The 13,716-nt window shown below is 40.5% G+C and overlaps 1 protein-coding gene across 1 annotated transcript in view; it reads left to right on the forward strand.

Moving 5' to 3' along the window:
* Positions 1-13,716, forward strand: part of TBCD (tubulin folding cofactor D) — a 115,421-nt gene that overhangs the window by 69,044 nt on the left and 32,661 nt on the right. The window contains exons 21-26 of the mRNA XM_032128567.1: positions 527-644; positions 1,485-1,545; positions 2,964-2,986; positions 9,841-9,872; positions 11,914-11,976; positions 12,403-12,479. Coding sequence (XP_031984458.1) covers positions 527-644; positions 1,485-1,545; positions 2,964-2,986; positions 9,841-9,872; positions 11,914-11,976; positions 12,403-12,479 — 374 coding nt within the window. The remainder of the gene's footprint in view (positions 1-526; positions 645-1,484; positions 1,546-2,963; positions 2,987-9,840; positions 9,873-11,913; positions 11,977-12,402; positions 12,480-13,716) is intronic.

Here is a 13,716-nt window from a genome sequence, read left to right on the forward strand (position 1 = left end):
GATTTGTTTTGTCTTGTCCAGTCTGACATCTGCAGGAGGATTCCTTTCTGACTGTGTGTGTAATCAGATGTTTCCTAGCATGAGCCCAGGGTCCTTTGCTCAGCCCATTGCACATCCTGAGGCTGTACTGGCAGATTTTTAATGTGGCTGAAGGCAGTGCCTGGCCCCCCGAGAATCTGCAGTGGCAGACCTTGCCTGGGCTCCTGTCGTGGTCTAGGAAGGTGACACTTAACATGGAAATAAAATTCCATGGCAGTATTTCCTGACTGCTCAGCCAGCTCAATGCCCAATAGCAATGTTATTTTATTTACTCCAGCCAGGGAGGTAGTTGGGAGTATAAAATAGCTCAGTGTGGTTTGTCAGAATTTACTTCATTAAAACTTGCTTTTCATAAAGTCGCCAGGATACTTGACTTTACAGAAATGCTTTCCCAATGTTATTTCTAGGCAGGCAAAATTACATTTAGAACTGTATCTGTCACTATGCTTTGTTTTAAAAAAAAAATTAATTATTTAATCTCTTCCAGTTTTGCCAAGACTTCTGCCTTTATCAGTAGGCTCAGATCTGCACACACGCCATGGGGCAATCCTTGCCTGTGCTGAGATCACCCATGCTCTGTGTAAACTGGCACAAGAGAATAATAGGTATTAATGGAAGATTATCTAGACTATAAATTTTCCTTTCATGTCTGGTCTATTAAAAGCTTCCTGAGTATAATTATGGAAATCTCCATCTCACTGAACTGTGTTTCCATTGAATTTTTGTTTGTTTTTATGAGTGATGCTGAGCTTTCACATTTTATTCAGTGATTTAAGACTTCAGTTTTAGATTCATCATCAGGAAAGGGAGATCATTAGCTGCCTTATTTGGAGACTTGAATGTGATCAGTTAAATATAGATTAATTCCTCTTCTCCTGTAAGTGTGATGTCTTCCTGGGTGGGGACAGTCTTTTGTCTTCATGGTTGGAGAAGTACCTCCTCAGTGTTGGAGAAAAACCTCCTTGAGCAGCTCATGGAGTTAGACTGACTGAATGCTGGTCCAGTTATATATAAAGGTATATCTGTATATTACACACACATTTGCCAGCAGTGTCCATCAGAAGAGTTTGTGTTGCAGGTCAAGAAAAACAGATCATTTTTAGCAGTAGGAAGTACTTGAAATAGATGGAAAAATCACAGAAGTGTTGGAGTCCAAAATACAGCACAGCTGAGAAGGGTTATCAGTGTATTGGCAATTACAATGTTATTAGGAAGTGACACTGATTTTTTTTTTTTATAAGACTTTTGGAATAGTTTTCTGTATAATAAGGAAAGAATTTACGTTTTCTGATCTATTTAAAATTAAATGTTGCATATTTCTGTGGAGCATAATTTCAAAATCAAATGATTGGTTTTCTGTTGGAAAGTACAATGACATTATGGAAGAAAAATGATTTACAGCATGATTAGGGAACCTGTATTAAAAATTTTGTATACTTTTACAGCTCTGTAACATACTATTTCAGTGAAAAATCGTTGGAGGGACTCAAGCAAATTCACCAAGAGGTTTGTAGCCAGCATAAATCTATTGTTAACCTGGAATGCTGTATGATTTTTAAGCAAAGATTTACAGTTAAGGCATCTGTTCTCCACCTTCCTCAACCCTGTGCCAAGGGCAAACCATGTCACAGACAGGGGTTGGGACACTCCCCAGACTCTGTGGCAGCTGCATGTCCTGGACCCTGTGTCTCATACAGTGACACTGGGGGCTGTTCTGCCTCTTGCTGAACCCCCAGCTCTGATGCTGGAAATTACATTTCTGAAATGCCTCAAGGGGTTGCTTTGGTTCCTTTTCCCTTTGTCTTTGCTCCCCCTTCATCCTACTGACTGGCCTTGGGGTGACTGTGCTCAAGGGACACCTAGTGAGCCCATTCCTTGTCCCTGCATCCATAATTTCCTGTTTATAGACCTCAAAAGTCATATTCTGCATTTCAATTGATGAATTGTCTGTATCTCCTTTTGCTCAATGAAGCCTTGTCCTGCTCAGAGCAGTTCCAAGTGCTTCTGTGGAGATAATTTTGCCTAATTTGTCCCTTTCATTTTCAGTCATCCCGTGTTGTTGGGTTTTTTGTTTCATTTTGTTGTTGTTTTTTTCTTCCCACTGTGGAACTGACAGCACTCTGCCATTCAGGCTCCTGCTGTTCCTGCAGGATCTGTAGGACCTTTAGTGCCAGCTCTGATGTTCTGTCGGGCTTCACCATTCACCCACCAAAGTCCCCAGGTGCCTGTTTAATTCTGGGCACAGCTCAGAGTTGCTGCCACAGGTTGAAAAAGCACCTTTGTCCTTCTTCAGCTTTCTCATGTTGAAATGCCTGAAAGCTCTGTCAGCGCATCTCTGCTCTTGCAGTGGCCTTAAGCTGTTGTGATCCAGTTTCTGTTGTTGTTTGCAGTTAATCTGCAAGGTTGCCATAAACTCCCAATTTAAAATAATCTGGGTTTTTTGGCTTTTACCACATAGAAATGTGATAAACTCTGATTTTTTTAGGATGGCTTGCTGTAAAGAAGTAAGATTTTTCAGTTGCATTTGAATCTTTTTTTTCTGCTCAGTCTGTAGCTACCAAAGTTATTTTCAGTGAACAGATAGTGCAGTCTATCATAATTCTAAAAGGGCCAATGGTGGAAAGCAAATCTATTTTAAAAATCCAAATTGGCTTCCAGGGTAATTGCAGGAGCAGCTTGAGTTTGGAATTCAGGAAATTAGTGCTTTATGAATGTGTTATATTGATTTTTTTTTTTTTTAAATAAAGTTCAAATGGGTATCAAGAAGTTGTTTTAAAGAGGTTTCCCCTTTGAATTTTATTTTTAAAATTAACTGCAGGTTTGCACATCTCACAGTATATGGCATTGCATGTTAGGGGGAAAAATGAAAACACTTGGATCAAACAAACTCTAATATTAGTGTGTGTTGCTTTTTTTCCCCCCAGCTTTGCAGTCGTCAGTTGTACAGGTAAGAAAAGAGACATAAAAACGTTATTTTTCCTCTTGGAAAATGTCAATTAAAAGGAATGAAACCAGCAGGATATGGGATGGGGGGGTTTGTTTGTACAGTTAGTGACACCCACCCCAGTCCCTCCCAGTCCCTCACGTGCTTTGTCTGCAGAGGCAGAGGGTTCAGAAGGGGCTGCAGAACTGGCCTTTAACAAATGAGCCCCAAAATTATTTCTTTATTTGTTTGTTTGTTTATTTATTTATTCATTTAAAGGAGCTTCTGTCTGAATTCCAGAATCCCTTTCTTCATCCTGTGTGATGAGCAGGACAGGAGCGTTGCAAAAGGTTCAGGGCAATTTTTCATCTCTCGTGACAAAGAAAATGCAAATGAGTTTTCACTAGGTTGTTTTTCATTTCCTATTTGTTGAAGCTTCCAGGAAATGAAGGGATATTGCTTAAGTAATTGTTGAGTAAATGTGAATTAAAACTGGTGTGTGACTTCAGAGTTTGCTCCTAAATGTAAGGAAATCAAAACTTAATGACTGTATATGCAAGTGAGAGTTTTTCCTCCTTTAACTGAGAACAGTTTTTGGTCATTTTTAGTTCACTTCTTCACACGTGACTTACCTGACAACAGTAAACCCTAAGAAGTTTTTTGTGTAATTATTAATTACAAGTTAAAGAATTTTTATGTAAGTTTTTTTTTTATTTTGGAACTTTCTGAAAAAATGAGATATTTTACTTCTTGAGGGGTCCTCCACAGTGATGTGAAACTTCCAGCCCAGAGTGAGCTTGGGCTGGAGGATGGGCTTAGTGCTGATACTGTATATTCGTGTCTTTGTGGGTGGCTCTCTTGGCTTCCATAAATTCTTTAATGTCAGGGTGGAGCTTGGGTGTAATTTGTTTTTGTTGTAATGTGCACTTCTTGCACTTAATGGTATTTATAAGATGCCTACAGAAATGTTTTCATTCTAGATAAGAGTTCTCATTCAACTCCAAGCAAGATTGATTCACTGCTGTTTGCTCTCATACTTAGCTGAGACAGAGATGTCTGCTCTAATCCATATTGTAAAATATCAGTATGCATAAAATCCTTTAAAATAGGACAAGAAAAATAAACTAGGTTATAAAAACAAACCAACAATTTGAGTGTTGCTGGGCAAGCATTTAGTGAAACAAGCCAAACTCGTTTCATGATGAGTAATTATTGCACATAATATTCCAAAGATTTCCATTCGAGAAATTGCTACTGGGAATTTTCAGTGCTAACAACATCTTGGAGGAATGTTGAAAACCTGTGTGTTTTATTTGTTTTTCAAGTTTTTAAGCTGTATTAACAAAGAGCATCTGGCCACATGTCTTAACTGTTTATTAGATATTTTCCTTTCACTTCTGGCCACTAAACAGCCTTGTCAGGGACTGAATGGATTTTAATGCTTTGATCAAGATGTTTCAAGGAATTTTTTGGCCTGTGAGAAAGGGAAAAGGAAGAAAAGTGTAAAAATGCTGGATATAATTTTTTTTTCTAAAGTTGCAGTTTATAATAATTTTAAGCTGGAAATAGGATCATGAGTTTCTTGATTGTCTCATTCTGTTGAGTCCATAAGGGCCTCATGTCAAACAAGAGAAAAGCCAAAGTGCTGTAATGGAGCCATTCATAGAGCTGCTCAACCATCTTACTTTGTTTAGCAGTTCTTGCCCCATCTTTAGCCTGATTTTGAAAAATGGCCATAAATTATCCTTTACACAGGACACAGTCCTGTTTTGAGTTATACTTCAGCCAGTCTCCCTTTTGAATATACTTGAAACATTCAAATTTATTTATGCTAATTGTAGAAAATCCCATCTTCTACCACATTACCTTTTTTTTTTTTTTAAACATGTAAGTATTTTTTTTGTCCTCCTGTAGAAGTCCTTTCTTGGTTTACCATAGTACAATGAAAAAGGAGCCTGCAAGTCCAGGCACATCAGTGTGTACTTCCTGCCATTAGCCTTGATCCTGACACATCTGATGCACTGGTTTGTCTGGAGGAGCTGGTTGCTTTGAGCATTTGCATGTGCACTTCCACCTGTGGGTTGTGCAGGAGTTTCTGGGTTTCTGTGTGGGGGTTACAGCAAGGCACATGCAAACCGTGCCCTGTAGAGCATCTGCCTCCTGTGCCTGTTTTGGGCTGTACAGGTTATAAAGTTACCAAAATTGTGCCGTATTTTAATTGTTTTCAATGGCGCTTCTCTGTATAAAAACCCGAGATGGAAACTTGTGGCATCTGTTGCCTTCAGCTGTGTTACCTGGGTTAGGAAGTCACTCTGCTGGTTTAAGCACAGAGTCAGTAGTCAGCCTGATTTCCATTCTGCTCCCACTGCACCAGCATGGTTAGTATCTGGGGGTTTTTTAGCAGATCTGTTTGTGTCGTGCATCTGAGACCTTGGACTCCTTCTCAATACTCCCTCTCCCAATTAACAAGTGATAGGAAAGAGGAAATGGCCTTAGGTTGCACCAGGGAAGGTTTAAATTGGATGTTGGAAAAAAATACTTCACTCAAAGGTTTGTGAAGCCCTTGCACAGGTTACCCAGGGCAGTGGTGCAGTCACCAGCCCTGGAGGGATTTAAAAGATGTGTTAAAAAGGGTTTGGTTGAAAAGGTTTTAACACGTTTAATTAAGTTGGGCTCGACAGTGCTGGGTCAGTGGTTGGACTCAATGATCTTAAAGGTCTTTTCCAACCTAAATAATTCTACAATTCAATAATATGAAGAAAACAGTATTTTAATAGTAGCTGTGTTAAGATTCTCCAAAACTGCTTCATCTGGTATGAGGTTCTTGAGCGACTGTTCAGCTGAACAGATGTTCACAATTTTTTAGCTTCCTTGTAGCCAGTTCTGAGTCTGATCCCACAAGTCTGAATGCCCAGAGTTGGTGACAAGATCAGGAACGGGTATGGAAGCGCTGGGCTTCCTGCAGGTGGTTGCAGTGCACTTTGGATTTCAGCAGAAGTTGTGTTTATTGGCCCTTGAGGGTTCCATCCGAGCTGGATGTGTCGGGATGTTCGTCAGCGACTCCCACGCCGGGCAGTGCGGTGCCGGCGACGTGCTGCACACCCAGCCTTGCTCTGAGCTCATCCCTGCAGCCTCTGGAGAGGCTGGCTGGGTGTGGAGCACGTCAGCTGTGGCAGCCCAGCAGATTTAGGAGCTTGGAGGAGCAGCCAGTGTCAGTTGAGCTGGCACCTTCCGAGTTTCGGCTTTTCCAGCAGAGTAAGGGAGCCCGCAGGTGTTGACAGGTGCTGGGCAAAAGAGAAACTTGTCTCATTTCAAAGACCTTTAAGGTTGTAACTAATCTTGATGGTTTCAGGGCAGATGTGTTTCTTGGCAGTCATCTGCCTAAAAGAGTTTTTTAGACATATGAGCTTAATCAGCGAATAATTCCAGCCTTGCAACGAAGCTCGTCTTAACAGTTCTTCCGAGTTCTAATGTTTTATGCATCCAGTGCCTGGGTGGCTCTGTGAGATCTTGCTGTGCTGTCCTCTGAAGAGTTAGGAGGTGAAATTCTTCTGCTACAAACTGAAGTCACTGGGAAAACTTCCATAGAGCCAGGATTTCACCTGTAGCATTCGGGGGTTGGAATACAGCATGGTGTATGAATTTACAGTAGCCTAAAACTTGCTGTTTCTCCTGTTAGTATGGTTTATTCTGTGCACCTTGAAGGCTTGGCCATGTCAGCTTTGTTAATCTGTTCAACTGTGCTCAGGGGTTTCTTTGTCCCCTCTGTGTACCCTCTGATAAAGCCATTCTGTACCTCCAAAACCCAGGGAATATGCAACTTGGACCTTTTAAGATACCTCAGTTCTCTTTGGGGCAAAGAGTTCCCAAGGAAAATTCTTGGTTGCTGTTCATATGTAGGTGAAATGTGTGTTCTCAGCTTCCCAAAAATCCAGTATTTGCCTGAATCTCTTCAGCTATTCCAGTACTTTCAGCTTCAGATTTGGATGCCTGTGAAAACTTAGATGCTTTTCAATTCTAAACAGCTTCAGCTACTGTTATTTTTATTATCCTAAAGAGGAATTCTGGCTTTCTGACAAAAAGCAGGCTTTAAATAATTAAAAAAAATAAATCCACAAAAGTACTTTGAACTTCTTTATGCCCTGAGAACAGCACTGTCACTGGTTCTGATTCAAGCCAACATAATTATAAAATAGATACTGTCATTCTTAGGTCAGTAATGTTAATTCGTCAGTTCTGCAAGGGATTATATATTTTATTTTCCACACATAAATTGTGACTCATCCCAGGACGTTTCTAGGAGAAGCATTGCTGTGGAACTGCACAGAGGAAGGAATGCTTAGGAGCTTGTGGAACCTGGGCACTGCATCAGTCAATTTGCAAATTGAATTAATAATTAAAGCTTGAAACAGGTACATCTAATAATGTGATGCAACTTGTGGATGTGTCTTTGGAATAAAAAAGAAAAGAATACTGACTGTACAGCAAAATTCAGAATCTCTGAATTAGGTAGATCCGTATCTTTTTAATTTAGTGAAATACTGGGGAGCGAGATAAAGTTAATAGAAAGATGCTCATCGTGTTTGACAAACTAAGCACTGACTGAGGAAAGATCTTGGATTATGATAGAATTCTTGGTTCTTAAAAGTGAAATATGCATGAGTTGTGGAAAGGGGGAAAAAAATCAGTGATATTGGTGGACATACAGTGAGTCTGGGCAAGAACCAGCTCGGGAAGCTTTGCAGAGGAGCACACACAGGTCGTGGTGCTGCCCAAGAGGGATTTGATTGGAGTTTGTGCTGTGTGGAAATGCTGCTATGCAAATCTCTGTCACCTTTCTGCATTCTTGCATGAGGACAACAATCCTCAGAGAGGCTCTAAACTCTGGAATTAAATGGAGTTGGTGAAACGCCAGAGGAAGGGATAGCACTCAAATTATTAACATCAGCATAGCTTGAAGTGGCCTGACTTCCTTCTTGGCAGTGCAAGGAAATGGAGAAGAGCAGCCTTTGTGACTCAGTTCTTGCTTTGTAGTTGGAACAGAATAGTCCATATCTGAATCCCTGCATCAGCAGACTCTGCTGCACAGCAAACACATTTGCAAGATGATTATTTTATACTCATTTGAAGTAAGGCAACAGACAAAAGGCAAGGAATGGGTGAAGGCAAAATAAAGGGGAAAAGAAGTGTGGAAGAGGAAGCAAGGCTTGCCACATCAGTCGCCTGTTTTTGCCGCTGTCTCGACTCCTTGCATCACTTTTTTTGTTTTCTAATTTAAATTTTTTAGAAGCTAAAGAGCAGACAGCATGGCAGGAAGGTGGGGTAGACAACACACAGACCTTATCAGCATGAGGATGTAGAATCTGTGCTTGCTTCCTACAATGATAAACTGAGCTGGGGATTATTAAATTAGGCCGAATATATATTGATTGTCGAAAGCAAAAGTTTCTCAATTACAGGAAGTGCTGATCTATGGCAAATGAGAATATTGTGGAGTTGGCATCTGTGCATTGCCTGAAACACCAGTGAAATTGTTGAGCAGTCAGAAACCCAGAGCATATTACAGAAGGGACCTCCTTGTGTGGAATGGAAAAACGTGTTTAAAACGTTCAGGCTTTTGAAGCTCATACAAAGGGATAAATTGGAGAACAAAGTTGTAAGAGTTGTTAGGATTGCTAAGCTTGCCTTCTGAGCACAGCTACTAATTTTATTGTGGGGAGAGAGGAGGGAAGAAAATGTTTAAAATAAACAAAAAACAACAAGCAAATAAACAAAAAAGTCTTTGTTGTTTCTCCCCTTGCTGGGAGTTTCTGCCAGAGCATGGACATGCAAACAGGTGATTAAGGGTTTGGCACACCTCAGGGAGGAAATATTCTAGCAGAAGTGAAGGGAGACAATAAGGAGTCAAGGGAGGAAATATCCAAAGGAACAGGAGGTCAAGGGTTCACAAAATAGAACAATTAAGCCACAGAGGGTGACACTGAGTGGAACACCTCAGGCATTGCCTTGGGGGTGGATATCCATACAGGCAGCAGGCAGTGCTCAGTTGGGCTGAGAAGTCTCTGACGGAGCCAGGAGAAGCCAAAGAATGGAAACAGGTCCTGCCATTTCCAGGATGATTTTTCCTCTCCCCACTTTCTGCCCAGTTCAGACTTTCTTCTCCCAGTGCTGTTACTGGCCAGGCTCATGTTCAGACAGAGGAAGTGGGCTGAGGTCTGAGCTGGTGAGACCATCCTTGAGGAGCACACCTTTGCCTCACGAGGGTCTGAAGTAGTTTGAGCCATTTGTTTCTCTCCCTTTTCTGGTGTGTTTCTTGTGGTGATGAACACAAAATCACCTGGGAGGGGGCTTGAGCAGGAAAGGAGAAGGGTGATAAGTCTCACCAGGAGAGGAAACCAGTTAATATATGTGAAAATGGGAACTGGGAAGGGAAGTTTCTATTTAGTTTTACAGAGATGATGATTATATTTAAAAATTGCATGTAGTTGCTTTTCACTTGTGGAAATCAGAAGCTGGTAGAGACTGTATGACTGGAAAGTCCTTTGGCCATGGGCTTGGAATGTTTCTGAAGCAAGTGAAAAGAAAAGCAGAATGAACTTGACAGCCTTTTTATTTTTCACATTAAAGACTAGTAAGACTGGGAGTGCATTTTTGCAAGAAGAAAGCTTTATATTCAGGAGAGGTTTGTATTAATCATGCTGATGCAAGAAAAGTTGATTTTAAAAAGAAGCAGAGTTGATCCAATACAAAACTGCAGGTATTTTGTGCTCTGCTTTCATTCTGAAATGGTTTTGAGGGGTTTTTGCCTCACTCTAGGCAATAATCCACTCAGGTTGCCTGTGATGGGTTGTTCTCTGAAGTCTGTTTCTGCTTTGCAGGGGTTTAGGTGGAGAGCTGATGAGACCGGCTGGTGAGTACCACAGCTGGGGTGGCACAGCAGGAGAGGTGCCCTGAGGAATTTGGCTCTTTACATGTTTCCAGCTGGTTTTGCATATGTTGTGTTGAATGTATAAGTAAAGTCTGCCCAGTAATTAAAAAAATACGAACTTTGGAGGCCAATCAGAAGATGGGTGCACTGGGGCATGGGGTGCCAATACCCTTGGAATAACTCTGTAGGAGCTGGAGATGGTTGTGGGGTCTGTGTCCTGCTGTTGTTGCACACAGTGAAGTTTTTTCAGGGTTGAACTGTCTTCCTTCAGTGATTTAGTCAGATTCCTCTTCAGAAGAGAGAGGATCTGCACTTTTAGACAGAAGCCATCGTGGAAATAATGGTTTTATCATGACACGTGTGTGCGCAGAAGTGAAGCATAAAGACCATATAAACAACAGTTTGTGGAAAGCGTGGCATCACAGAAAAGATGGATTTTGAAGATTGTTATATACAGAACCACTGTGAAAAGGAAGGAGGGGTGTTGCAGGAAAGAGTAGGCTGGGTGGATGAGGAAATGATGCCAACTTGGTTTCCTGCTTGTGAGTTCAATGAAGGAAGTGCTACAGAGCAGATTCCAGCTTGGAAGATGTGAAGCTATCCAGACCTTGTGGGTAAAGGAGCTTCAGTACTGAGGTGGAAGAGCAAGGGGATTTCAATGAGGTTACAGCTGTATGACATGAAAATACAGGCTAGAAGAATAATTTTTTTTGTAATACGCTTTAGCTTTTAAGCAGCTGAACATGTCATGGTTTTGGAGAAGTACAAGTGGCAGTATTTTGGCATGATACAAGTGTGTAGGTGGAATAAGAGAAGAATTGAAAATGTTCCACAAATTGCCCGCATGTCTAATGAAGATGATGGTCTCAACCACAATAGAGCACAAAGAAGCACAGAGAACTAAGGAGGAACGCCAAGAGACTTGGGTTTACTCACATTGCACTTAACCTGTGAATAACTATTAGCACAGAGAAGCTGACACACTACTGAGAGGGGTTTGCGTGACATTGCCATAGTGAGGAGTGAGTTCAAGAGTAGTTTTGGAGCCCAGTAAGTTGAGGATAAATGAAGATGAGCTGTGAAGAGAGCCCAGAGGAAGAGTCAAAAATCAAGTTGTGGGAGGAGAGGAAAACAAAGCGGTGGCCTTACTTTAATGTAGCACCTTTTTCTGTCCTCTCCCTCCTCTCCACCAACTCTAAAGCAGCCAGGCTGTGAGATGGAGCTGTACCAATCTGGTTTATTTGAACTGAACCCCAGGAGGCGAAAGGTGATGGTGTTCCCCAAGTGCTGAGTTTTCATTTGAGCAATACAGTCAATCTGTTGGACATAAAATTTGCAGTGTTTACTGTGTTAATCTCCACTCCCCAAAAAAAGCCTCAAAACATGTAAAAAAAATGCAGTTCTCAAAGTGGGTTTGTAAGTGTAGAACTCAAATAAGTTCATAGATTTAAAATAAGAAGGACTTTTTTATTAAAAGGATGTCCTCATGTATGCCAAGTATCAAAGGAAATAAAGCTGCATCCAGTTTCATAGCTCCAGGCTCTGTGCAGTGAACAAATGCCACTCCTTGGAGGTTCAAAAACAACGTGAATAAGAAGTAGGAAAACCTGTCAAATATATTTGAATAGTTTTTAGTGGCTGCAGTATTATCCTTGCCTCAGTTGGTTTACTATCACTGATGCTACACTGCCATTTCCAGGCTGTATAGTTAAAAAAAGGTGGCTGATGTGTATGTGCACACCTTGAATGGCAGAGGGGGAAAACATCCCACCAAACAAGGGATTTGCATGAATGATGGGACTAACTCATGTCAGAGGACAGTTACTGCATCGTAGTGATTTTGGTACAAGTGTAATATTCTTTCCATTTTTAATTTCCCTTATTTTGAACATCTATTTGCAAATATTTTTCTATTCTTTAAAATGAATGCTAATGTAACTTCCTGTGGTTGTGTCTTCAAAATTGCTACAATTTCTCTTTCTTGGGGGGTATTTATCCTGTTATCAAACTTATTTTCTTGCAGTCTGCAGTTTAATTGAAAAGTTGTCGCTGTCAAAAATGCCATTTAGAGGAGATCCAATAATCGGTATGTCCTGTTTTAAATAACCTTCCATGATTGTAGAAACTATTCATTAAACTAAAGCATTAACAAATTGTGTTTTTCAAAGAAGCAAAATTAATGGGGTTGGGTGGCCTAGCACATTAAGAAATATGAAAAAGATGCACAAATACTGCAGCAGATGCTGATGCAATTTGAATGTTTGGTTTTTAGCTGTTGACAAGAAATAGAATTTTGTGCAGTATTCAGCATCACCAGGCATGGGGTGTTCACTGTGGGCATGGCAATCCAATCTGGGGTAGCTGTACTGAGAGTCACAGCCTTGTTTAGTTTGGAAAACCAAGGACGTGGGTCGATCTGTATAATTGCTGGTCTGTGGAAAAATTAAATGGAGAATGTTGAAGTTCAGAAAGTAAGAAAAGTTAAAGCTGTTCATGTTCCTTGCTATTCCAGGTGGTTGGCAGTGGTTAATAAATGACAGTCTAAGACATCTCACTCTTGTTTCCAGTGCTGCACGACAGCATATAAAGGTACAATAATTCCTCTTCCTTCTTGTGGTCACATTAAATACAGAATCAGAAATACTTTTGCTTTCCTTTGGTGGATTATTTTCCATGGGTTCTTACTGGTTCTTGAATACCTGTTTCTTAGATATGTGAGAAGGGGTATTTTAAAAAGTATATTTTGAATTCCTCAAGATTCCAGTGGACCTTTTTGATGAGTACTTGACCACTTATCCCGAAGGTTGTTCTTGTCTGTACATCTGCACAGGGTGGGGAGTTGCTGATGGTGCTGGAAGCTGCTCCCCAGTGGCTCTGTGGTTACATTTAGAGGATGTTTTGCTTCTGTTTTGGTGTACCTGTAAAATGTGTGGTTTCAGAGAACTTCTGTGAGAATTAAAACCACTGTGGATGATGTCCACAGGTGCTGAGGGCGTTTGGTAACTCTGCCAACACTGATGGGAGTTACCAGAATTATTTGGGACAGCAAGCTTAAATTTTCCATTAAACTCTGCTGCAAATCCTTTTACTGTGCTCTCAAACTGCTCTGATTCTGAATATTAAATCCATTGATGGGTATGTCTCATGCAGTTTTATTTACGTCATCTTAACACTGCCAGTTTTTCGCCTTAATATTCCCAAGAAATCCCATGGCAGTTTGATCCCGTGCTCTTAAAGGCTCTGCTGAATTATAAAGCCCATTTGTCTGCCCTGTTAGAGCTTACAGACAATCTGAATTTAACATACTGTGCTCATCGTGTTAGGTTTTAATAATAAGATAAAAAGACATTCCGAGTATCTCGCAGCTCATCTTTTTAAATTGTCCTTGGGAGACAGAGGAGACTGGAGTGCATCCAAATCACTGAAGGAAATTAAAAGATGAAATTTGAATTCTTAGCATATTCTTTTGGGATTAGCAATTTATTCAAAGTGTCGGTATGTCTTACAACTGGAACTTCTAAACCAAAAGCTTAGAAGAATTAATTATAGGTTGTAGAGAATTTTGGCTTGTTTGATAAACATTAGTTAAAGCCAAGCAAAGCATGATTAGTAAGTATCAATTCTCACTTATTTCTGCTTCTGTTTTAGAGAGAAAGCATTTTAATGCTTAAGATGTTGAAAAGTAATATTTTTTTTTTCCAGACAAACAGTATTCTCTTCCAGTGTAGCTTCTTATATTTAAGGTGAAAAACATTAAATTTAGAAAGTGAAGGATGTGAGCAACCTGGTCCCAGGCGTCCCTGCCCATGGCAGAGGTTGGATAAGA

Source organism: Corvus moneduloides, chromosome 19 (assembly GCF_009650955.1).
Source record: "Corvus moneduloides isolate bCorMon1 chromosome 19, bCorMon1.pri, whole genome shotgun sequence".
NCBI classification, from domain to species: Eukaryota; Metazoa; Chordata; class Aves; order Passeriformes; family Corvidae; genus Corvus; species Corvus moneduloides.